Below are 25,170 nucleotides of genomic sequence, written 5' to 3' on the forward strand. Positions count from 1 at the left end.
ATCAGCAAGGACAATGTCTATTAAAGCGACTTATATCACACACATGAGGATGAATAGCGAACTAATCGTAAAATGAGACTTGAAGCGAGAGGTGTCCGAAATCTAGTTAGGTACCTTGTGCCTGTAGTATTATTAAGGAGGGGGATTCATGTATGAAACAAGTGCCTGCGACATAAGTACATTGAGTTTCATAATGTCTATGTTTCTGCTCATGCTTTCTCCTCCATATAATGTGGTGAATTAAGGGGAGGAGGTTTCACTTGGAACACTTCTAATTTGGGGAGCTGGGGAGGCATTTGTTTTTAATTATTATTGAACTTTGTCTCTGTTACATTGTGCATTATACATGGATAAATGATATGGGCAACAGTAGAGATATAAGTAAAAAATCGATATATTTCAGATCTGTCGTAAACTTGGGCTCTATCCTAGACATTTTACTGAGCATCTTGCAAGACCGAGGGACTCGCAGAGGTTAAAGCAAAGGACAATTGCAAACTCGCATGCATTTGAGAGGAGGAGATTGCGAAAGAAATATTGATTGATTGAATAGTGTTTAACGTCCCTCTCGAGAATATTTCACTCATATGGAGACGTCACTACTGCCGGTGAAGGGCTGCAAAATTTAGACCTATGCTCAGCGCTTATGGCTATTGAGCAGGGAGGGATCTTTATCGTGCCACACTTGCTGTGACACGGGACTTCGGATTTTGCGGTCTCATCCGAAGGACCGCCCCATTAATCGCTTCTTACGACAAGCAAGGGGTACTGAGGACCTATTCTAACCCGGATCCCCACGGGACTACAAAAGAAATAAATAATAATTATAATGATTAGATTTTGATTTTTACCAAAGAGTGAAAATTAAGATAATAAATACTTGTCATGCATGTTCATGCAACGGAGTCATTGAAATTTTAAAATATAGCAAATTAGTTAATTCCATGCATATTCTTCAGTCAAAATTTACAAAGGATCAAGCTCTATATGCATGCCAAATAATGGGTGCTTTAATTAATTAAGAGACAATTATTATGTGATAACAGATATCAGAGGACAACCTCTGCAGAAATAAGGGAAGGTTCTCATATCAGACAGGATGCTCTGTAACACTGACATTCAGACCATTCCACAACCTCAGTATGAGTCTGTTGATCCAGATGTGATGAAAAAATGTCACTTCATCTTTTTTATGTAGAAACTACTGGATTAGGTAATGTTTTGAAAAATTAAACTTGATACTGTGGTTTTCGTAGTCTGCCATACATGTAGTTAATGCATTGTAGATCCTTTCTCTAGCAATAATGATACCACGAGCCTACTTTTTAATAAAAAGTACAATTCTCATGATTCTTTGGAGGATGTTAAAGCCTTATATGAAATTTTGAAAGTCATGAAACCAAGTTTATCTATATTGTCAATTTTTCCATGCTAAGTAGCATAGGTTCTCGCAATGTTCAGGTTCAAAGCAAATTCGAAAATATTATTTAAAACACTAAATCCTCTGCTGGAAACAAAATCTATTTCAAAGGGTATTCCAATTAAGATAGCTAACAGTGGTCGTGCTCTTTAACACATTCAATTAGCAATGTAAAGAGATGGTCAGCAGGGATTGGAGAGTTTGTTATCTGAGACATGTGGAGGTTCTAAAGTACGAGTGACAAAGTCAAAGAAAACCATTCAGTGTATATTTCTGTGCCTTGGAAGTTTGGAGGAGTAGTTTTGCTTCATGTATATACTTGCGCGAAAGGCTCTCAGCTAGTTGACTGTTTAAAATTCCAATGTTATTCATTGCAATTGAATTTAGGTAGGACAGCAGGATCCAATCATTTTCCTAAAAGTTATAGTGGATCTAAGAGGGGTGGAGGCTGTGAAGACTTCTATATTATTACTATAAGACAAAAGATCCACGTACATTGTGTGTACATGTATATTATTCAATTCAATTCTTTAATGGCACTGAAGCACATGAAAGGCGAAGATAACGAACAGTGATAAATCTTATAACTTCTATAAGCAATACAAAATAGAGAGTTGGGCAAACACGGACCTCAAGATATACCAGAGGTGGGATCACATGTAAGTGTTGTTAGCCATGTAGTATAAAATGTGTTACATGGTATAATTGTAGCAATCCTTTTGTCTCTAATGTGTAAAGAGTCTCTTCTATATTCAGCAAATGTTTTATTCCTGATACTGTCAGAAATTGTAATACTCTTAGTATCCACACAAGAGAGGCATCTTCTGTCAACACTTTAGAAAAAATGTCTGCTAAACAATGTTGTAAAATCACCAAAATACTTTTCATATGGAAAACGATTTTTGAATATAATAATTCACACAAGGTCGAGACATAATTGTATTTTAAACTCTGATTTATTTCGTTGTACATGTAATCTACTCTCTCTCTCTCTCTCTCTCTCTCTCTCTCTCTCTCTCTCTCTCTCTCTCTCTCTCTCAATGCTATAGGGAATTAATCTCTTTAAATTCTGATGTAAACGTTTCTCTGAAAAAATTATTATGAACAATTTTACTACAATTTTTCAATGATACTACCAGTGCAGTTTGTAAATCCTAGTAGCCCTAATATCCATATACTGTGAAAGGCGAGGATAACGAAAAGTAAAACTGTATTTCTTTGTATATATCTGATGTATATTTTTCATGATGAAAGGTGAATATACATGTAACAGTCATGTATAATGGAAATTTTGTAAATCATTGTAATGGGAGAGTGTTATCTAAATTTTTGAACTTGTGCCTAATCCTTTTGTAGGTTTATGTCAATGAAATATGTTCTAATCAATTCATTTCTGATATATAGCAAATTCCTTTTGATTGTAGATACAATATTGAGAGTACAAATATATATTGCCACAACGTGTAATTAATAAAATGCAGCAAATATGGGTATTTTGCAGGTTCCAATTGATAATTTGTGTGATACGTTATTTATAAAACAATCAGGGTTGTGTAAAAAAAAAAAAAAAATGGAAGAAAATAATCAAAATAAATTTTTGTATTGATTTACTTTTTGATTATGTTGATATTATTGTAAAATAACAGTGTGTGAAATTTTAAAATCAAGTCAAGTATTTTTTTTCAAGTTATATTGATTAATTATTCATTATGATAGTTTATGCTCAAAATACATTTCTGGAAAACAGAGGAAATTCGGACCACAATTTTTACAATTGCTTTTGTGTTATCTGAAAAAAAAATTGCATATTAATATGTTAGTAACCATATATTTAAATGTTAATGTCTTAATATGTAATTTTTGCCTTTTTAATGGGGAAATAAGCATGACCTGTTTGTCGTAGTTTAAATATGTGAAATTTTCAGATGACCTTCAGTTGATCATATCTTTTTATCCAACTCATTAACATGTCAATATTTTCAGTTATTCCTGTAGTTATGGATACCATCTTATCAACTGTGAAGGAGAAACTTCAAACTTACTGTGCGACTACATATGCCAGAGGTGGTGTTAATCAAATGTGGATTCTAAAAACTTCTAAAGAACTTTTTAGTAAACTTGAAATCGCTGAATTTTTTCCCAAATCAATAACATTAAAACCTATGACTTTTCAACACTATACACGACTATTCCTCACTATAAATTAAAGACTAGACTTTTTGATATCATAGACAGTTGCTTCTTCAACAAAAATGGAAAACGGAAATATTCATATCTAGTTATCAGTCATTCAAAAAGTTACGTTGTTAAACACCACTCTGATTCCACGCACAAGTACTCTGAAGTTGAAATAAAAAATATGCTAGAGTTCCTCATTGACAATATCTTCATGGTCTTTGGTGATCAGGTCTTCCAACAGTCTGTTGGAATTCCCATGGGCACGAATTGTGCTCCTTTGTTAGCTGACCTGTTTCTATATTCATATGAAGCAGAATTTATTCAAAAACTTCTAAGTGAGAAAAAAAAATCTCTCGCTGTGGCCTTCAATTCGACATTTAGATATATGAAAAACGTTTTGTCTATTAACAATAACAACTTTCATTCATATGTCGATTTGATATATCCCTGTGAGCTCGAAATAAAGGACACCGCAGAGTCGTCCACTTCTGCTTGATACTTAGATATTTTATTGAAAGTAGACATTAACGGCAAACTGACAACTTAACTGTATGACAAACGGGATGATTTCAGCTTCTCCGTCGTCGTCATATTCATGTAGCAATATTCCATTATCACCTGCATATGGTGTTTATATATCTCAACTGATTCGATATGCAGGAGCTTGTTCTGCGTATAGTAAGTTTTTAAATCGAGGTAAACTACTGACAAACAAGTGATGGTACAGGGGTTTCAACAGTCTCGATTTAAGTCAGCATTTCGCAAATTCTATGGTCGTTATAACGATCTAGTTCGTAAATACAACCTATCATTGGGTCAAATGCTGTCTGACGTGTTTCATACCGACTGTTAAGCCGTTTTTGACTGCGGATAACTCCGTTTACCTGATCAGGATATGGGGCTCACGGCGGATGTGACCAGTCAACAGGGGATGATTTCTCCTCCTAGGCACCTGATCCCACCTCTAGTGTGTCCAGGGGTCCGTTTTTGCCCAACTATCTATTTTGTATTGCTTGTAGGAGTTATGAGATTGATCACTGTTCGTTATCTTCGCCTTGCATCTTTAACTCATAGTAAAGAAAATTAGAATCTAAGTACATTCAGTGAATGTTTTTGAACTTTTTCCTTGAAAAATCATCCCGTGGGGATACGGGTTAGAATAGATACCCTTACCAAAACGAAATGTTTGCCGCAAATTTGCGACAAATAGATTTGTTTGCCATAACTATTCACCAAAACATTGCAGGAGTTTGCCAGTAGTGGCAAATAGCTCTGGCAAAGTTCTGGTAAACATTTGGGCTTTTAAAAAGATTTACCACTAGTGGCAAACAGTTGTGGCAATTTTCTGCAAACAATACAGATTATTATGCGTCATGTCCTGCTAAATGACGTTACATTGCATCGATTGACAATCTGTGAATTGCAGTTGTATTTTACTGTGTCGGATTGAATTGGTGACAATGCTCATGCTGTGGTAAGTTATAACATAGTTTGATAAAACTTTAATGAAATAAAAAGCCGTAAGTTATTCTGTATTTTCTGTTGCATGGCGTATTTTGTGTGATGTCTGTCTGAGCGACTCCAAAGTTGGATCTTGCGCTGCGAAGTAAACAATAGGCCTACATGATATATGTAGAGAGAATATTGTACAGTGTAGTTTTATCATTTTGCTTTCAACGAACGAAGCTAATAAACTTTAACCAATACTAATACTTGATGCAGAATATCGCAGGCGGATCCAGGAATTTTTTAAAGGGAGGGGGGGGGGGTGTTCTACCATTGATTTTGGTTTTCAAGGGGGAAGGGGGGAGGGGGGGGGGCTACCCTCAAAATGCGTTATTTATACCCCTTTTTAATCAAAATTTCCCGACCCACGGAACCCTCCCTCTAGCTTCGGCACTGAATATTCACGGATTTTAAAAGTTAGGTTATATCGTAGAAAGTAGGTCAAAAGTATCTTCATTCCTTAAATAAACTGAATTATACAAGCTGAATGCATGTTAAGGGAATTTTTTTTAATGAATCTAGATTAATGATAAATTAGATAGTGCTTTATAATAAACAATTACACATTTTCCCCACATTATATAAATGACCATTTAATAGTTTTAATGTACACTTTTATTTGTGAACAAACAGTAGAAAAGGTATACAGAGAGGGACGTTAAACAAGATACAATCAATCAATAGTTTCAACATTCATCATACATGTATTTAATCTTAAGGAGGAGGTGGAGGGTTTGGTGAAGACTGTCAAACATTGAACTTTTAATCTCGCTCCTTTAAAGTCGTCAATTAGTTGGATAAATTACATTAGTTTTACCATTGGGTAGAGGGGGGTATGTACATAAGATCTTTGTATACACGCTATCCACGCCTCAGGTGCCTGTGGTTTCTACAACATTTGGAGATCACAAATCAATATTTGAAATGAAAACTTGCCGCTCTTGGATTTGACAATTCAATGAATTACGATATCAATTTTACATTAATTAGACAATATTTTAAAAGAAGATGTACTTGGGCATGACGTGTCATTATCAATGACTATGAAAAAATCAGATTATCGCTACTCCGAAATACTTTTGTCATGATTCAACCAAATACTTCATTTTAAGTATATTTCCCAAAATTGTTTGCTACAAACTTGTTAGAATTGTTTGCTGCGAACATTTGCTAGAAGTGTTTGCAGTAAATTTACCAGAACTGTTTGCTGTAAATTTGCCAGAACCAGACTGCTATCAATCTGCATGCCAGAAATGTTTGCCAGAATCGTTTGCCGCAAATTTGCCAGAACTGTTTGCCGCAAACTTGCCAGAACTGTTTGCCACAAAGTTCATTTGCATGGCAATTATGAATTTGCAGCAAACTTGCAGCAAACATTTGCCAGAGATTTGCTGCAAACTTGCGGCAAATTTACCACAACTGTTTGCCAGAACCTTAGTATTTCGGTAAGGGATCCTCAGTACCTCCTTGCTTCTCGTAAGAGGCAACTAAATGGGGCGGCGGTCCTTCGGATGAGACCGCAAAAACCGAGGTCCCATGTCACAGCAGGTGTGACACGATAAAGATCCCTCCCTGCTCAATGGCCATAAGCTCCGAGGATAGGCCTAAATCTTGCAGCCCTTCACCGGCAGTGGTGGCGTCTCCATATGAGTGAAATATTCTCGAGAGGGACGTTAAACAATATTCAATCAAACCTTGAAAACTCTATCCTCAAAAACATATAAGAGGCGACGAGGCAATTCAAACTTAAATTTGGGTAATTTGTTTTTGTGTTACATGAAAAATATTTTCATATCATAGTGTCTGCACATAAACTGTTTGTATGATGGTCATTAGATATATCTATATTTCGATCTGTTTGTTTTTTGTACATATCTTTGGATCTACCACTGCTAAATGTTGGCATCATATATTTTTTCAACATTGTTAGATTCAGGGATTGTTTCCATGAAAACGAATTCATTAACATTTATAAAAATTGTCATTTTTCAAACGGGAGAGACCTTCTGTCTATGATAAAATGATTTTTTGAAGAATATAATTATTTTCATCTTAGCATCATATCCCCTTAATATGCATAAAAACACGTTTTTTTTCTAAGGATATGAAAATCATACTAAAACCTCACTTTTGGGTTGTATGAGTTCTTTTCGAAAATTTAAAGATTTCTTTAAGAAGCGTTGGATTCACAACTTGAAGGCCGTGAGGTCCAGCTCCGCTCATGCCGTTGCCGCGTCGAACTTTAGAGTGAAAATAAGTAGCGACTGCTTCTTCGCCAATTGTTCAGCATTTTGGAAGTGAGTCACCCCCCCCCCCTCCTTCATCGATCACTTGATGTGGGCGGAGCGTTTGGCAAAGGAGCAATCACTTCCTCTGTTAACGTCTTAGGTTTGACGCGGCCATGGCGGGGCTCAAACTCACGACCTCCCGGTTACGAAGCGAACGCTCTACCATTGAACTACCGTGACCGGGTCAGGCTCTTGCGTATACTTTTAATATATACAGTAAGTATCTCAGGACCGTCTGTAGAGTTTCTGTGGTCATGGTGTTTGTAAAATGGTGATATCCAGTGGCGGATTTAGAGGGGGGGGGGGGAGCCGGCCCCCGCCCCCCTAAATTTTCAAATTTAAGGTAAATCGCGGTATTTGTTTCGGAAAATGTACTACACGATAAAAGAAGCAATAATTTCTTCCACTCCCGGAGAAATAAATGACAAAAGCCTTTGATTTCTTAAATTACGTTATTGGGAGAACTTTATTTTTTCCAAAAACCCCTTAAAATTTGGGTCATTTTATTAATTTCACCTTATTAAAATGATAGAAAATAGTACAAATGACTTAATAGGAGAAATATTTCAAGCCTCATAAAATCTGTAAAATCCAGGAGCTTCCGGGGGCTTCACCCCCTGGACCCCCACCAGGGCTTCGCCCTGCACCCACTACCTCATATAGTAGCGCCCCCGTAACCACAATTCCTGGATCCGCCCCTGATATCCCTAACAGTACATGTAGGTGACACACACTCACTCCCTCTTTCTCTCTCACTTACTCTCATTCATTAGCTCAATGAATAATTTCTTTTTATAAACTTCAAGCTATTATAAATTAATCATTTCAATAAGTTATATGTTTTAGAAATTAATGGGTTAGAGATCAGTTTTTTATATTATTGGCAAAATATTGAATTTTTATACAAAATTTCGAGTAAATTGATTTAAACTTTTTTAAGAATCAGTATTCTGTTTGGAAAAGTATATCAACCAAATTAATTCATTACACCATTTGAACTAGTTCCAAGTCTAAACTATTTATATCATAATTTATAAAACTAAAATACACTTATAATTCATAAAACTAAAATACACGTCTAGGAGTACGAAATTAGAAGATATATTGGATAAAACAGAACCTGCAATATCATGCCGATTTAGAACTTTTTAATAAATCAATCCTTCCGCCACAAAATATAGTCCCTGCCAAACCCTTTCAAAATTTGAATTTACACAATTTTTTTCAACTGGATAGCATTCAGTAAGAGATGTGTAATATGTTTGCACCAATGGGATTGGGATTGAACCAGTTAATACTTAGTTATAGCATCCTGCGCAGTTGTGCTAAAAAACTCAAACCGTTGATAGGTTATATTTACTTAAAAGTAGCTGTTCAAGGTCAAAGGACATGATATGAAATGAAAGGTCTTGCCACAAGAAATTCATATACAATATATGAAAGGTCTACCCTAGATAGTTCAGGATATATATGTACTAAATAGGTAATATTTTTATTTAAAGTAGGTCAAGTCACAAACCCTTAGATCACATGAAAGGTCTTTCCGCAAGAAATGTGTACATGAATACAAAACATGAAAGACCTAGCTTAAATAGTTCAAGAGATATTTTAAAAGATATATCCCATATACATGTATATCAGCATATAGAACTTTGATCCCCTATTGTGGCTCCACTCTAATCCCTGGGACCATGATTTGAACAAACATGAATCTACTCTACATTGTATGTCAGGAAGCTTTCATGTAAATTTCAACTTTTCTGTTCTGGTGTTTCTTGAGATGAATATTGTTTAAAAAGTTCACAATATATCTGAATGTAAAGCTTTTATCCCCAATTGTGGCCCCATCCTACCCCCGGGAACCATGATTTGAACAAACGTGAACATTATCTATATAAGGAACTTAAGGAAGCTTCAATGTAAATTTCCACTTTTCTGGCACAGTGGTTTTTGAGATTTTACCTATATATTCGCTTGTAAAACTTTTATCCCCAATTGTGGCCTCACCCAACTCTCGGGGCCATGGATTTGCAAACTTGAATCTGCACTACGTCAGAAAGCTTTTATGTAAAGCTTTTTCCTGGTCTAGTGGTTCTTGAGAAGAAGATTTTTAAATGACCATACCCTATTTTTTGCATTTTCGTGATTATCTCCCCTTTGATGGGGGCATGGCCCTTCTTTGAGTAAACTTGAATCCCCTTAACTTAGAAATCGGTCTGTTGGTCCTAGAAATGAAGATTTTAAAAATTTATTAGTGTATTTTTGTATTACCTCCTCTTGGAGAAGGACGTTGCTCTTCATTTGAATAAACTTGAATCCCATTCACCCAAGAATGCTTTTTGAATGAAATTGGTCCAATGGTTCTGGAGAAGTTAAACATGTGACAACTTTACAGTTTACAGGCGGATAACGGACAACAGGGATCAGAAAAGTTCACTTGAGTTTTCAGCTCAGGTGAGCTAAAAAGGCAAAATTGGTATCTATAAGTAACTTTGTAACTGTATGAAAGAATCAGAAATTAATCGCAATTCTAAATTTATTTCATATACACCAATATTCACTACAACAAAACGTATAATCAGTCTAAATAATGAGAAAAAATTATTATTGTTATGATAATTTCATTTTGGAGAATCCCTGAAAATAGTTCTAATTTCATCTGCAAAGAGTAAGTATGATGTTCCTAGAGCATTGACCACCAGTAAGGTTTGAAATCTGGCTGGCCGTTGACTCTTGAGCCCTGCAAAATGACCACAAAATATCAAAGCAGAAAGCCTGCTACTTAATTCTGGGTAATTTTTGATTTGATAATTTCAAAATGATAGAGTCTTTAGATGCAAGGTGAAGATAACGAACAGTGATCAATCTCATAACTCCCACAAGCAATACAAAATAGATAGTTGGGCAAACACGGACCCCTGGACACACCAGAGGTGGGATCAGGTGCCTAGGAGGAGTAAGCATCCCCTGTTGACCGGTCACACCCGCCGCGAGCCCCATATCCTGATCAGGTAAACGGAGTTATCCACAGTCAAAATCAGTGTGCCAAGAACGGCTTAACAATCGGTATGAAACACGTCAGACAGCATTTGATCAAATCAAATTTAAATAGAAATTCAATACGCTCATAAACTTCTTGTCAGAAACCGGGGCCCTTGTTAACTTAAAATAAAATAGACTTGCCTCTTTGAAACATATCTTTGGTGGTGTGAAAATAGATGGATCTTTAATTCCCATTGTCATGTTGTAGAAAATCCACATAAACTGTCCGTCTATGAAAAGTCAAAATTCGTAAAATTTTATCTCATCTTTCCTAATCATCTAAAAATTATGTGCGAGAGAGAGAGAGAGAGAGAGAGAGAGAGATTGGTTACCCGGTTGAGGAATCTTTGAGGTGGTTACCACTACTTCTACCGGGGTACAATTCGGACCCACCGTGACGTATCGTACGAGCCCACTCCCCAAGGTGTACATATAGGTATCCACATTAACGATGTTAGGAGACACGCCCACAAAAGACCGCCGCACTAGCTTAGCTTCAGCTAGAAATAGAAAAGAGGGTTATAACGGCATGCTATCAATATTAAAACCGTGAATAGACAGGCGAACAGTTTAATTACATAATGAATTGGTACGTAAATGAATACTCCATTTCACTTTTTAATTAAGATGTGTAAAGAAGATCAATGCTTTATATTTTCAATATCGTGCATGTGCAGTAAAGGTACATTGTATTGCTTTACCTGGGATGCACGTTTGCTTGTTGGGTTGTGTCCGTCCAACGTAACAAGTTCCTCTGGCCCACTCGTAGGACTTACCCTGAATATTACCAGAAAGTCATGGTCTATATACATAAAATCTTTATTGAAAACAATACTACCAAGTCCAGTCAACACATCTCTAGGAACAGACGAATTGCGTATTTTAGTGTCGCTTTTGTTCAGTAAACCATATAAATGAAATTCAAGAGCTCTTTATCAAGTTCGCGACAAAAAAGATAAGAATTTCTATAATATGGAAACCGTATTTTACATACTTGATATTTTGCAATAATGCATTCATTCGATAGTGTCTGGGCTAAATGAAGTGGTAATGTAAACCAAAACAGTGTTGTAAAAAAAAACCAACAAAAACAACCTGTAGTTTGTTATTATACCTATGCCTTTTTCATGTATTTAATTATTCCTAAGGGTTGTTTTAAATTGTTTCATATGTTATTAGGGTAATCATATCATTACATTAAGCGCTATATATTAATAATAATATTTATCCATTTCAATTTTGACACTATGAATATTTCATTCACATGTATGTGCACATCGATTTTATATTATCTTTTCTTTCACATTTGTAAAGTGCTTTAGAGAACTAATGTTGATAGGGCGTTATATAAATCTTTTAATTACAATTACAATTAATTACAATTACAAAAACGGCGGGCAAGAAAACGAGTATTTGTAAAATGAAAGTAAAAGTAGACTTACTGCCGCATAATCGTCTATTCTATCGTATTTGTCCTCCTCTGATTGGGCTATGACGTGAATTGCTGTTTTATTGGAGTTCTCGTCTGACGAAAACATCTACAATATATATATATATATATATATATACACACACACACAAGTACATATACAAATGGCCTCCGTGGCCGAGTGGTTAGAACATCGCCCTGCTCGCAATCGGAACTCCTCGAATGTCTCGCGCACTCGACATAGATCTCGGATGTTATACGATGGCATCCATGAGTGAATTTGATGCATTGCCAGTTGGATGCCATCGTATTACATCCGAGATCTATGTCGAGTGCGTGAGACATTGGAAGAGTTCGGATTGGCCCTGCTCGTGCGATTACTACATGTCAATCCTATGACGTAAAAATGGGGTGTTGATAAAACGCTAAAAGGAAAATGGAATGGAAAACGGAACAGAATTTAAGAATTAGAATGATTACTGAAGCTAAGATAACACCATAAAATCGGAAGAAAACACTTTATTATGATTAACGACAAAATTTTGCAACATAAATTGCATAAATTGCAGCATAAATTGATTAAGGGAAGGTAAACGTCTGCATAAGAATTTACATTACAAAGCGATTCACAAGAATTTTGAAATGTCGGTATTGACAGATGTGTTAGCGAGCAGATACTCTTATGGGTAGAAAATGGAAAGAACACCTGCCTCCTCGTTTACAATTATAGATAGATATGAACAAACCTCATTAAATTTTTCTGGTGATCGAGTAATTTCAATCAGACTGTTGACCGTCAATTGATCTCAGACACTTTATATCGAACTCTCGAGCTCATTTCTTGAGAGGCGAATCAGTGGTGTTGCGTTCATTTCTAGTTCTAAATCGACACTATGTGCCCGTCTTTTTCGTTGCTTGTTTGATTCTTTAACTTACCATTGTTCGAAATCTTTTATCCCTTTCACTTGAGAGGGACGTCATTTCGTCGAAAAAGGTTTGGAATTGGGAAGGAGCACAACACAACTGGGCGTCCCCAGGGATTAAGGAGACTGAAACTCCGACAAACAGTACAAACTTCAACATCTCCATCAAGGTTCACACAATCTGCAGAATAAAGAAAAACTACCCTCTCAAACTTCACCTCTATTTTCAGAAAAAAATTCTCCCCTGTGGAACTATCAGGAAGTGGGAAGTCAAATTTCTTTGTAACATTGTGAGAAATAATGCATGTTTAATTTTGTCAGCGAGATAATCGGCATTTTAAACAGAATGTAATTCGGATATTATTTGCTTTACGCCTCTTTATTGGAAAAAAATTGTATGCCTACGTGTACATATGTATAAGGAATATGTTTACACACAGTTGTCAGATGTTCTTAGATATTGACAATTTTAATGTTTTTGCCTTTGATATCTTTACAAATTGTAATGATAGATATTTCCTCATGACAATTGTAAACAATGCGCTTATGAATTCAGAATTACTTTTTACTAAATATTCCGTATAATTATCAGTTTTCCCCCGCGTGTATCTAATTTCCGCTTTGTTTGCAACGATTTCCGAATCGCGGAAAAAATAATCAGCGTAAAATTTGTACAAAAGTTTTGTTTTTGAATGACGACTGGTACGCAGCACAGGTGTGCTCCAAGTGGCTTCATCCGGTTGAGAGATCGACCTTCACCTCGTCAATTTCGGAAGGTCACGAAATGACTGACAAAGCTCTATGATTACATGCGAACAAAACCCGAAATCGTCAGAGATGGATTCAGAGAAGCAGGAATATCATCCATATTGAGATTTGATTATAATTGCGACAGTAACTCAGATATCGTGTAAATCGTTTCATTGACTGAAATTTTGTATATAAAAAAAAATAAAAGTTATACGTACAGATGCTGGCTCCCCGCCCCAATTCCTTCATAAATTTAAATAATCGTGAATTATATTTTCGCTATGACTTTGAAATATTGAAAATTTGATTTGCGTAAATTTTATACACTGTTTTAGGTTCGGCGAAAATAACATGACGCGGAAAAAACCTGATATAGGGTAGTACGTTTATATTATCAGCTAGGAATTCGGAAGAAATGAAAATTAAATATAAATATACGATATGAATTTTATTTTAAAAAATACCTGAGGGTATAAATTTTCAAAAATGAAATTGATTGATTGATTATTGTTTAACATCCCACTCGAGAATCTTTCACTCATATGGAGACGCCACCACAGTCGTTAAAGGACGGCAAATTTTAGGCCTATATCTGTTCGGCGCTTACGCCCCCTTTGAGCAGGGAGGGATCTTTATCGTGTCACACCTGCTGTGACAAGGGACTTCGGTTTTTGCGGTCTCATCCGAAGGACCGTCCCATTTAGTCGCCTCTTACGACAGACAAGCGGTACTGAAGACCTATTCTAACAAGGATCCCCACGGGACCATGAACTCTATTTCTTAAATATAGTTGCAATATAGTTATACATGTATCCGTTTATTGTGTTCGAAATCTCAAAGATTTTTCACAATTCTGAAAAAGGAGCTCATAGTCATATCACTTCATTGTCCCTTGACAAATCCAGAATAAAAAGAGATAAAATATTTAGTATCTGTACAGGCCACACCTCTCTAATCGAGACACATGTACATTAGAAACATACACTTGAACCATGTTTTGTTTGTTTAGGTCCCCTCAAGAATATTTAGCTTAAGATTTCACCAGGTTTTTAAAAAAAAAGTGAAGTGCCACAAATTTAGACCTAATGCATGGAGCAGGAGGTCGTTGCAGGGAAGGTCCTTTATTGGGCCAACACATGCAGCAAAGGCAGATATATACAATGTAATTAGTTAAAAGTGTATCAATTATTTGATTGTAACCGGTAAACATTTTAAGATATATCTTAATATGATATAAATATTCTGAGACAGTGGCGGATCCAGATTTTCAAAGGGGGTGAATGACCAAGATTTGTAGCCTTCCCGCCCCAAAAAGGGTGGTTGAATACTCCAAAGTGGCAAGAATGACGTTGATTGATTTATCTTGCTTCTCGTCTCACTCGAGAATTTTTCACTCATATGGAGACGTCACCAAAACCGGTGAAGGGCTTCAGGTCTATGCTCGGCGCTTACAGCCATTGAGCAGTGGGGGTTCTTTAGCGTGCCACACCTACTGTGACACGGGACATCCGTTTTTAGACCCGTGACATGACGTTAAAAATCATTCAACCAAATGGGGGGGGGGGGGGGGGGGGGTAGGCTCTAGATCCGCCACTGTGAGAGCTTATTGAATTTCACATTTTGCAGACATATCGCATATTATCAGAAAAAATGTTTTACTCCAAACCAATGTCACTCGTCCAAAATCAAGGTCACCTATAAAAAAAAAAAAAGGAGAAATATTTGTCCTGGTTTTAAATTTGTAATGAAGAGCACTAAAAGCAACGGACGTCAATTTTAATATTTAAAAAAATACGATTTCATCCAAATGTTGGAATTTGAGACACGTTTTCTCTGTATTTTCAACATGCAATACATGCGATTTTTTTAAAGGTTACTCCATACTTTTACTATCATGGATTCATAGTAGACAAGAGTACCACATACGGTACAACACACACCTTCAGTCAGTGTAATATAAGAGTCCAGAAAACTGATTGACCTACTTTTAGCCCTAAAGTAGGTCACGGTGCACTGATCAAGTTGAAATGTGAACTGATTATGTATTTCCCTGATAGGTAGGCTGTGACAAAATTTGAGGGCAATATCTGTAATTAATAACAAAAAAAGAAAATTTGGAAAGTTTTGACCTATTTTTACCCCTAAAGTATAGGTTATGGTGACCAATCCAGCTGAAGTGCAAACTCGACTTATATTCCATCTATTCCCGTGGGGATCCGGGTTAGAATAGATCCTCAGTACCCCCTTGCTTGTCGTAAGAGGCGACTAAATGGGGCGGTCCTTCGGATGAGACGGCAAAAACCGAGGTCCCGTGTCACATCAGGTGTGGCACGATAAAGATTCCTCCCTGCTCAATGGCCTTAAGCGCCGAGCATAGGCCTAAATTTTGCAGTCCCAGCTCCAATAGTTCCGTCTGTATTCTGCCTACAAGGTTTTCCTATCAACTGATACTACGACCTCAACCTTTGACCTTGAGAAACAATAGGCATCTTCCTCTCATCATGGCGATCAAATGTACAAGTTGTAAGATTCTGGAGCGTGTAGTACATTTTGTTTACTGCCTACAAGGTCAGGGCAAACGGACAGACAGACAGGAGGATGACGTCATACCTTAATACGTCCCGTCTTTGACAGGCGTATAAAAAATACAAATTTCCACAATATAGTTTATTTCATTCAATAATCTTTAATTGACAGTTAATGATCTAGTTATCATTATATAGATGTAAGAGTTAATGACATTTTTTAAAACTGTTAGTTACATTGTATAAAGCTAACTAACCTTCATGCAACCGGGGCGCGGTTTTATTTACAGGAGAACGACTTGCGACCAACTTATATACTAGAATCTTCCCGTTTATGTTAAGACCATTCACTCTAATCATACTAAATAGTATAAGAAAATGTTGAAAATTAAGCCTCATAAAAGTTTTAATTAATTCATTTAAATTATTAATTGTGTGATAAAATTTAAGACTTGTGGCTTAGTCGCAAGTTGTTTTGTAAAAGGGCCACATATCAACGTTAGAAAATAGCACAGAACTTTTCGTTAAACGTAATAAAAATACACTTATCAAAATTCAAATTTTAACAGTTTTCAGAATCGTGTATGTTAGAGAAATAAAACATGTACCAGCATAGGAGTGTTTGACATATTTTTGTTGTCTATAGAAAATATAAACTTCTTTAGTATCAAACAGTTTACCAGACTTTTTATGGTACCCAGAGGATAAAATTACTACAGAAGATATATTTCTATCAACAGAATTTAATTACTAAAAGTATGCAAAAGCCTATACTATGACGTCACTTATAGTTTGAATTACCTTAGAGATTCTCAATTGACTACTAAGGCCTATACTAGTATACAACTCTTGTAAACTGTGTTCATGTGGTGAAATTGTCACATTAAAATCTATTTGTATGTTGATTTTTAGTTCAGTTTTGTTTTGTCAAATCAAACGGCTATTGGTACTTTGCGGAACGGAACGGAACCGATTGTGGGGTACCCTAAGGGGGAATCCACTGTAAAAAAAAAATGGTTGTAAAAATAAAATACTGGACTTTAATCTTCTAGTTATATACATAATTGTGTCCACTGATGCTGGCCTAAGAGAAGTAGAGAGTTGTAAAAGAGAATACCGGGATTTAAAGTTTTATTTTTTAAATATACAATTGTGTTCAATCATCTGACCTTTACTTCTGTGTTGATATCTGATTAATGTATAAACTATGCTTAATTTTCGATTTGCATTTATTACTGATATAAAATGGATATTTTCTGCGCTGGTTCCGTTCCGCAAAATACCAATATCCGTGTGGATATTAGTATTTAACGGAACGGAACACGAAACATCCAAATTCAAGTGTTTTTTCTACAAGTGCAAGTAGTCTGTTATTATTCAAGTGTTCTCATTCTTTTTAATCGCATCTTAAGACACCGAATTCTCTCACTTCTTTTTCTTTTGTGCTTTGTTTTTTCGGGGGGGGGGGGGGTGTAAATTAATGCCACGTTATTATCTCCTGTTTTTGTTGAAGCTTTCTTTTTCATCGGTTTATTATTTGATCACTCTGAAAGTCAGAGGAATTGTTAATTTCAAAAATCAATATATATATATAAGCACAAACAAACAATTATAACACCCAACCTTACGTTTACCCCTAGGATCTAAACGATACATGTGAAAATCAATTAATTAATATATAAAGCACTAAATAATCACAACTAGGTACTGAAAATTTTGGGCTGGGGTCGAACCAGCGACGTACGGCACCCACCGCCTAGCAAGATTGTCAAACCAGTGCGTAAGTCCACTCGGCCACAACGACTTCCCTAAAAAGGAAGCTTTGTTATGCTCCTAAAGCGCTACTTATACACACTGATGCAATCCCACACAGTCGCTATGTCATTCAGTGTTTAAGATATTTTATAAGGAGAGTGGATCTCTCGATGCAATTGTATAGAATATTTTAATATAAAGCACAAACAAACAATTATAACACCCAACCTTACGTTTACCCCTGGGATCTAAACGATACATGTGATAATCAATTAATTAATATATAAAGTACTAAATAATCACAACTAGGTACTGAAAATTTTCGCCCCAGCCCGGGGTCGAACCAGCGACGTACGGCACCCACCGTATATATATATATTACAGAGAATGACTTGTATGAGCCATTTTGACTCATCTTAATTCTTTCCAAAAAATGACCTTTTCCATTTCGATGTTTCGTTCCGTTCCGTTAAGTACTAATATCCACACGGTTATTGGTATTTAGCGGAACGGAACGGAATCCTATATATATATATATATATATATATATATATATATATATATATGTGTGTGTGTGTGTGTGTGTTGATTTTTGAAATTAACAATTCCTCTGACTTTCAGAGTGATCAAATAAACCGATGAAAATGAAAGCTTCAACAAAAACAGGAGAAAATAACGTGGCATTAATTTACAATCCCACCCCCACCCCCCAAAAACACAACAAGAAAAAGAAAAGAGAGAATTCGGTGTCTTAAGATGCGATTGAACACGTGTGAAAATGCGTCTTCAAAACCGAAACAAATTGCAATCAAAAATTTCACGTATGTTCAAAAACACATGTATGTGTGTGAAAGCAGTTGTTTCCACCCCCACCCCGATAGGAAAAAAAAAAAGAAAATTCGTTGTCTTAAGATTCTGTACGATTAAAAAGAATGAGCATAATTGAATAGCAAGAGACTAATTGTAGGTGTAGAATAACACTTCCATTTCGATGTTTCGTTCCGTTCCGTTAAGTACTAATATCCACACGGCTATTGGTATTTAGCGGAACGGAACGGAATCCTATATATATCTATATGTATATTGATTTTTGAAATTAACAATTCCTCTGACTTTCAGAGTGATCAAATAAACCGATGAAAATGAAAGCTTCAACAAAAACAGGAGAAAATAACGTGGCATTAATTTACAATCCCATCCCCCCTCCCCAAAATACATCAAGAAAAAGAAAAGAGAGAATTCGGTGTCTTAAGATGCGATTGAACACGTGTGAAAATGCGCCTTCAAAACCGAAACAAATTGCAATCAAAAATTTCAGACACGTTCAAAAACACATGCATGTGTGCGAAAGCAGTTATTTCCACCCCCACCCCCATCGGAAAAAAAAGAAAATTCGTTGTCTTAAGATTCTGTACGATTAAAAAGAATGAGCATAATTGAATAGCAAGTGTCTAATTGTAGATGTAGAATAACTCTTGAATTTCGATGTTTCGTTCCGTTCCGTTAAATACTAATATCCACACGGCTATTGGTATTTAGCGAAACGGAACGGAATCTTATAATTCTAGCAACTATTTCAACTTGTGTGTATCCTCGAAAAGTTTCAGTCCCTTTCTTGTGAGGTTTTCATTTGTCATCATTATTGGAATGCAGAAAATTTTATATAGACCCCAATTATATATATATATATATATATATATATATATATATATATATATTGGTTTTTGAAATTAACAATTCCTCTGACTTTCAGAGTGATCAAATAATAAACCGATGAAAAAGAAAGCTTCAACAAAAACAGGAGAAAATAACGTGGCATTAATTTACAAAAAAAACCCACAAAAAACCCCAACAAAAAACCACCCCTTAGGGTACCCCACAATCGGTTCCGTTCCGTTCCGCAAAGTACCAATAGCCAATCAAACGTAGCCTTATCCTGCTTGGGATCTCTTTTAAATTGTAAATACTCCTTTATTAAACCTCAGTCTATGTAAAGGATATAAGCCAAAATCCGTCCATTCTGTGAGAGAAAGAACTGATCAGGCCCATAGGGCCGAGATCAGCCCTTTCTCTCACAGCATGGACAGTTTGAGGCTTATATCCTACTTAAAACATTACATCTTTTGTTCTAAGAATGGACAGGCTCAGGTAAACCCATTGACAATGAAAATTAGGAATAATGCTATTTTTGAATAGTCTGACAATATAACCAGTCTTGCGTAGAAGTATGTTTCTTTTGTTCAATTGTACTGCAGGTTTTATATTCACTCACTCTATAGTACTATTCTTATACAATTATATATATTGTGTATATACATGTACATGTACTAGATGTATTCCGATGAGTTGTATAACTCAAGGACAATAAAGAATTGAAATTGAAATTTATTTTTAAGAACGGACAGTATCTGTCCATTCTTGAAAATAATGGACAGGAATTGTCAACTTATTGGACACCTACAGGTAACCTTTTCACTACAAGTGGACTTCTATATAAAAGCCTAAAAAGACAAAGGATTGCGTAGCAAAAATGTTTTAATGGAGCTTTAAAACCGCAAGTCTGTGCTCTCAGTAGGAATCGAGCTGTCCAGCGAGAAGGACGCATTCACCTGAGTACGCTTTCATCAGAATGTTGACATTATTATTGCAGACACTTTGACTTTGTTGTAAGTGTTGCCCGTGTTCAGCTTGTTCTGACGTGCTACTTTGTAGTGTGTACCAAGTACAACAGTATAGAAACCAAACACTTTGGGGAGCATCGATATGTGTGTTGTGTCCACGTAAGACAGTAGTCATCAGGGTAGTGGATCTGTGTATAAGCCAGACGCCATTTGAGGAACTTTTACATTCAACGCCATAAACCGGGACCAGAAACTGTTAAATTTTAGTTGTATACCAAATAAATATGTAAATTGTTTCTGTGACTTTATCATTTATCTACATTCTAGCACGGTTATCCGTGACAAAAATACATTGAATTAAATATTTTAACTAAAAATCTTGAAAATGATATGCATGATGTATTTACTCATTAATTTCCTTATGACGTTGATTCAGACGTTACGATGTTGTTGAGATTATTTATTGGAGACAATCTGTGCTGATTTTATAGTCAAGGATAATGTATAATGAATACCATTTGGTCAGCTAGAACGAAACTTCACACATCAGTAAAATTAGTAATATGTTACATTGAATTTATTAAAAATCATATGATGAAGAGCGACATTGTCTACGTATTTTGATTGATTGATTGATTGTATCTTGCTTAACGTCTCGCTCGATAATTTTTCACTCATATGGAGACGTCACCAAGATCGGTGAAGGGCTTCAAATTTAGGCCTATGCTCGGCGCTTACGGCCATTGAGCAGTGAGGGTTCTTTAGCGTGACATACCTACTGTGACACGGGACATTCGTTTTTAAGGTCATCTCCGAGGACCCGTGACATTCACACCTGATGCCGAGCGTTTGGCGATGAAACTGTCACTACCCGTTTTAACGACTTGGGTCTGTCGCGACCGGGATTCCTAACCCGGCCTACGTATTTTGTACACATAAGTAACTATCACTGCGTCAAGAAAAAGAATCGACAAGAATAGGTCTACATCAGTTATAGCAAGAATTACTTACACTGTACTGAGTTTTCTGTCAACCGCGGAAGTGTTACGCTTTCACAACATTTGATGGGCTGTTTTCAGCAATACTCTGGATCTTCTAAGGTCTTGTTTATTGAGTGATCTGTTTGTTATCTGTAAGAAAGGTGGGGGTTCGCCTGAACAATTGAATGATACACAGAGATAACAGGCCATCTACCCTAATCTACCAAGTCGCATACTTATTACAACGTCATGGTGGATGATATTATCTTTAAGAAAGAAAATCGATAAAAGAAGTTACTGTCCTTTAAAAAAGGACTGCAACACAGACCATGGGCATGTGTTTCTAATGTTGGAGTTTTACGAATAGGCTTACTTTTACAATCGACGGTAGACTTTTACAATTTAAAGGGGCCAACTCCAAATATGAAATAAATTGGGAGTGTTATTTGCAAAATTCAAAACTTTTACGGCATTCAGTTGTTGTATATTATTTAACGTCCCACTTGAGAATTTCTCACTCGTATGGAGACATCACCACTGCCGGTGAAGGCCTGCAAAATTTAGGCCTATGCTCGGCGCTTATGGCCTTTTTGCAGAGAGGGATCTTTATCGTGCCACACCTGTCGTGACACGGGGCCTTGGCTTTTCTGGTCTCACCTATTCTAACCCAGACCCCTACGGAGTACGGCATTTGGGACAAGCACATGTCAAATGCTTATATCGATAATGTACAGTATATACTAGTATACCAGGGAGTGCGATTTAAACCTGTATTTGTAGATCTGCTTCTTTTAGCATACTTGATTCTAACGATCCGACGCATTTGGGTTAACCAGTGATGACCGGTGATACACTTGATTGTGAGTCGGAATTGCGCACGCATCCCGCCGGGTAAGCCTATTGTTTGAAAGGCGAAGGTGGCTTCAAGCTCAGGCTGGCGTCCTTGGAGACGGTAGTATCGGGAGTTGCTTATTCTAAGACAAAATGTTTTTAATTTTTACTCTGGTGAAATAAACATGATTTGTAAATATGTTGGTCATTCCTATGCGGAATAATGTTTATACAATAGAAGGTCAACATTTTCAGTACTGTACTGTAGCCGGTTGTCACAGTTACGGTGTTACATGTTTGGATAGTATATTTTCAGTTATCCTGTAGAGGACCCCTCTAGTCAAACACCCTTCAGAGAACCCCTCGATACCTGTATTTATTCACCTGAGTTTAGGATTTCACTCTCTTCGGACCGTGTTCCACGCAATACAGTAGCACGGGTTCCTGTAAATTCTCTTTTTGTCAAACTCCTAAGTTAAAGTTAGAAATTCGTACAGACACGACTTCTGAGGTGAGTAAAGCATTTTACATTTACATTTTCTCTTGTTAATTTTACGGTCCTGGGATGACTGTTGTTTCAAAGTGTTTAATGTTGTTTCAAAGTGTTTAATGTTGTTTGATAACTTATTTTGTTTGTATAGTGTGTATTTATTTAGGAAATAGTAGTGAGTAGAACGTATTCGTATGGCTCTCGTATTTTTAGTATCATAATGTGAATGTGATTCATACTGCTTCTAAAGTGTGGAAGTTACAGTTAATGCAGTTTAGTTTCTAGTGAACTAAGTGTAATTTGTAAAGTAAGCATTTTATTCAAGTTTAAGTAATGCAGCGCTGCCACGTGTAAATACATAAGTTCCCCTTAAGTATGGTGGACTATGTGAGTAATGACTTGTATTAATGTGTGTGTGAGTAATGACTTGTATTAATTTTTGTGTAACTTAATGTGTATTTATTGTGTATGTAGGTCCCGGTGTAATGAATCATGGTACTTGGGTGGTCAACGTAAACCGGACCAAATGTGAACATTGCTAGTAACGAATACCTGAGCCAGCAGTGGAGAATGACTATGTACAATGTCTGAAATATAAAGTGAAAACGTTTGAAATCTTGTGTTTTTGATTGTCAATCCTGGAAGCCAACCCGGTCAACCTGTAACACCGGTTCACTTGATTCATAGCGCGTCGCCGGGTATACCCGGCTTAGTTCGATTCGTCTGGATTTTTTCCGAATCAAGTATGCTATTTAAGTCAAGCTTTTCAAGGTATTTATGCGTTTACCTGATCGAGACATGAGGCTCACAGCCGGTATGACCGGTCGACAGGGGATGCTTACTCTTCCTATCCACCTGAACCCACCTGTGGTTTGTCCATGGTTCGGTGTATGCCCAACTCTTTATTTTCCTTGTGGGAGTTGTGAGATTGATCACTGTTCGTTATCTTCACCTTTCATGTGTGTTGGTGTTATTCAAACTTGGAGTGTCATAAATTTGTGGAAAAGGGGGAACCCTATATCGAGGAAAACTGATTTACCACAAAAATGGTTGATTCTACCGTGTATCTTGATATACATGTATACAATATACACATCACGTGTTGATTAAGGACGTACGAGTATACTACGTCGTCACAATGACTTACTTTTAAAACATGAATGAAAATACATGTATTAAAATCAGCAATATTTGTATACGCCCTTTTAATTTGATTGCCTAGCTGTGTAGTTCACAAGGAGAACGTGTCAACTGCTGATCTGTAGATGATATATGTAGATCTGTAAGTGATCTGTGTAGATAATTTTTGTAGATTATCTGTGTAGATATGTGTAGATGATCTGTACATCAGCGGTTCGTGTCCAGCAGGGATTTTAAAATTTTCCCCAGATAACTTTCTACTAAAACTGCATGTTTTGACTAAAGTAAATCTGAAAGATTTCAATTTCAGAATACTATTGTACATTTCCTCCACTTTTCGTCGATATCAAATTTCTCTGTGTTATTCATCCATAACCTCAATTATACATTTTCTGTATGCATTTCAAGGTAACATTACAAACGTTTCTGGCAGCGGTAACTTGGAGGTTAGGGGGCATGCTTTGCAACCGAGAGACCAAGGTTCACGTCAAACCTAAACTGTTTAACAGAGGTAGTGGCTGTTCCATCGCCATTCAAGCTAGTAGCACAAGAAGTGAAAGTTACAGGCCTGTTTTAAAAAACGACCCGACATTCTCTACATTTTAAAACATTCCTTGTAAGTGTTTTACGTGGTAATCATTGTTCATTTCTCCTCAAAATAATTCGTCATTAAAAATCTGTAAATAGCATGGTTCAGAGAAACGCAACAAGTTTTCATAAAAGAAGAAAATCAATATGGTATACTGTAGTTTGTTTACAATAATCATGTAAAATCGAGAGGATCGCAAATAAGAGCAAGGAAAGCCACCTTTGTGTAAATATCGTTACAATACATGGTGACTAAACATAGCCTGACTGACTAAGTCAAAGATAAAAGGATTATTCTGACTGACAAAGTCAAGGTTACGAAAATTATTTTGACTGACAAAGTCAAGGTTACAAGAATTATTCTGATAACTCGGTTCTTTGACATTGGAAAATACATCACTGGCGACAAGGTGGATTGGTTTTCTAGTATATGTATATCCGATTTAGTGCAATACTTCATGTGCTGAAGCTTATTGTTTAAGCCACGCGAAGCTTCAGTATCAGCCTCTGATAGTTCTTTTACCGTTTCAAGTGATGGAAATGGTGGGGTTAAGTCAACCTGTATTTTATGAAATTAAGTCATTTCCGTCTGCAACAGGTATGTCGGAATCAGTTGTTACCAAACTGTCAGGTATATATTGATTGATTGATTGTTTTCCGCCACACTCAACACATTTTCAGTCATCTGGTGGCGCCCAGGTTTT

The 25,170-nt window shown here is 36.3% G+C and overlaps 1 protein-coding gene and 1 long non-coding RNA gene across 2 annotated transcripts; one reads left to right on the forward strand and one right to left on the reverse strand.

Annotated features, from left to right (window-relative positions):
* Positions 1–9,914: 9,914 nt before the first annotated feature.
* LOC125661959 (uncharacterized) lies at positions 9,915–21,604 on the reverse strand. Its single transcript, XM_048894145.2, has 7 exons — positions 21,449–21,604; positions 12,800–12,967; positions 11,877–11,972; positions 11,136–11,211; positions 10,767–10,934; positions 10,576–10,664; positions 9,915–10,132 (listed from the first exon to the last, which is right to left on the reverse strand). The coding sequence occupies exons 2-7, from the start codon at positions 12,950–12,952 to the stop codon at positions 10,076–10,078; spliced, it is 639 nt and encodes a 212-aa protein (XP_048750102.1). The 5' UTR covers positions 12,953–12,967; positions 21,449–21,604; the 3' UTR covers positions 9,915–10,075.
* Positions 21,605–22,553: 949 nt separating this feature from the next.
* LOC125661992 (uncharacterized) lies at positions 22,554–23,353 on the forward strand. The gene is made up of 2 exons (XR_007365216.2): positions 22,554–22,759; positions 23,213–23,353. It is a non-coding gene; the product is annotated as an uncharacterized LOC125661992 (long non-coding RNA).
* The last annotated feature ends 1,817 nt before the right edge of the window (positions 23,354–25,170 follow it).

This window comes from Ostrea edulis, chromosome 1 (genome assembly GCF_947568905.1).
Source record: "Ostrea edulis chromosome 1, xbOstEdul1.1, whole genome shotgun sequence".
In the NCBI taxonomy this organism is placed as follows: Eukaryota; Metazoa; Mollusca; class Bivalvia; order Ostreida; family Ostreidae; genus Ostrea; species Ostrea edulis.

Coding starts and splice junctions, on each gene's coding strand:
- LOC125661959 (XM_048894145.2), bottom strand. CDS start 12,952: ATGGAGATGTTGAAGTTTGTACTGTTTGTCGGAGTTTCAGTCTCCTTA. Junction 11,973..12,799: donor ATAAAAGATTTCGAACAATG/GTAAGTTAAAGA, acceptor TATATATTGTAG/ATGTTTTCGTCAGACGAGAA. Junction 10,665..10,766: donor CTCAAAGATTCCTCAACCGG/GTAACCAATCTC, acceptor GACTTTTCATAG/ACGGACAGTTTATGTGGATT.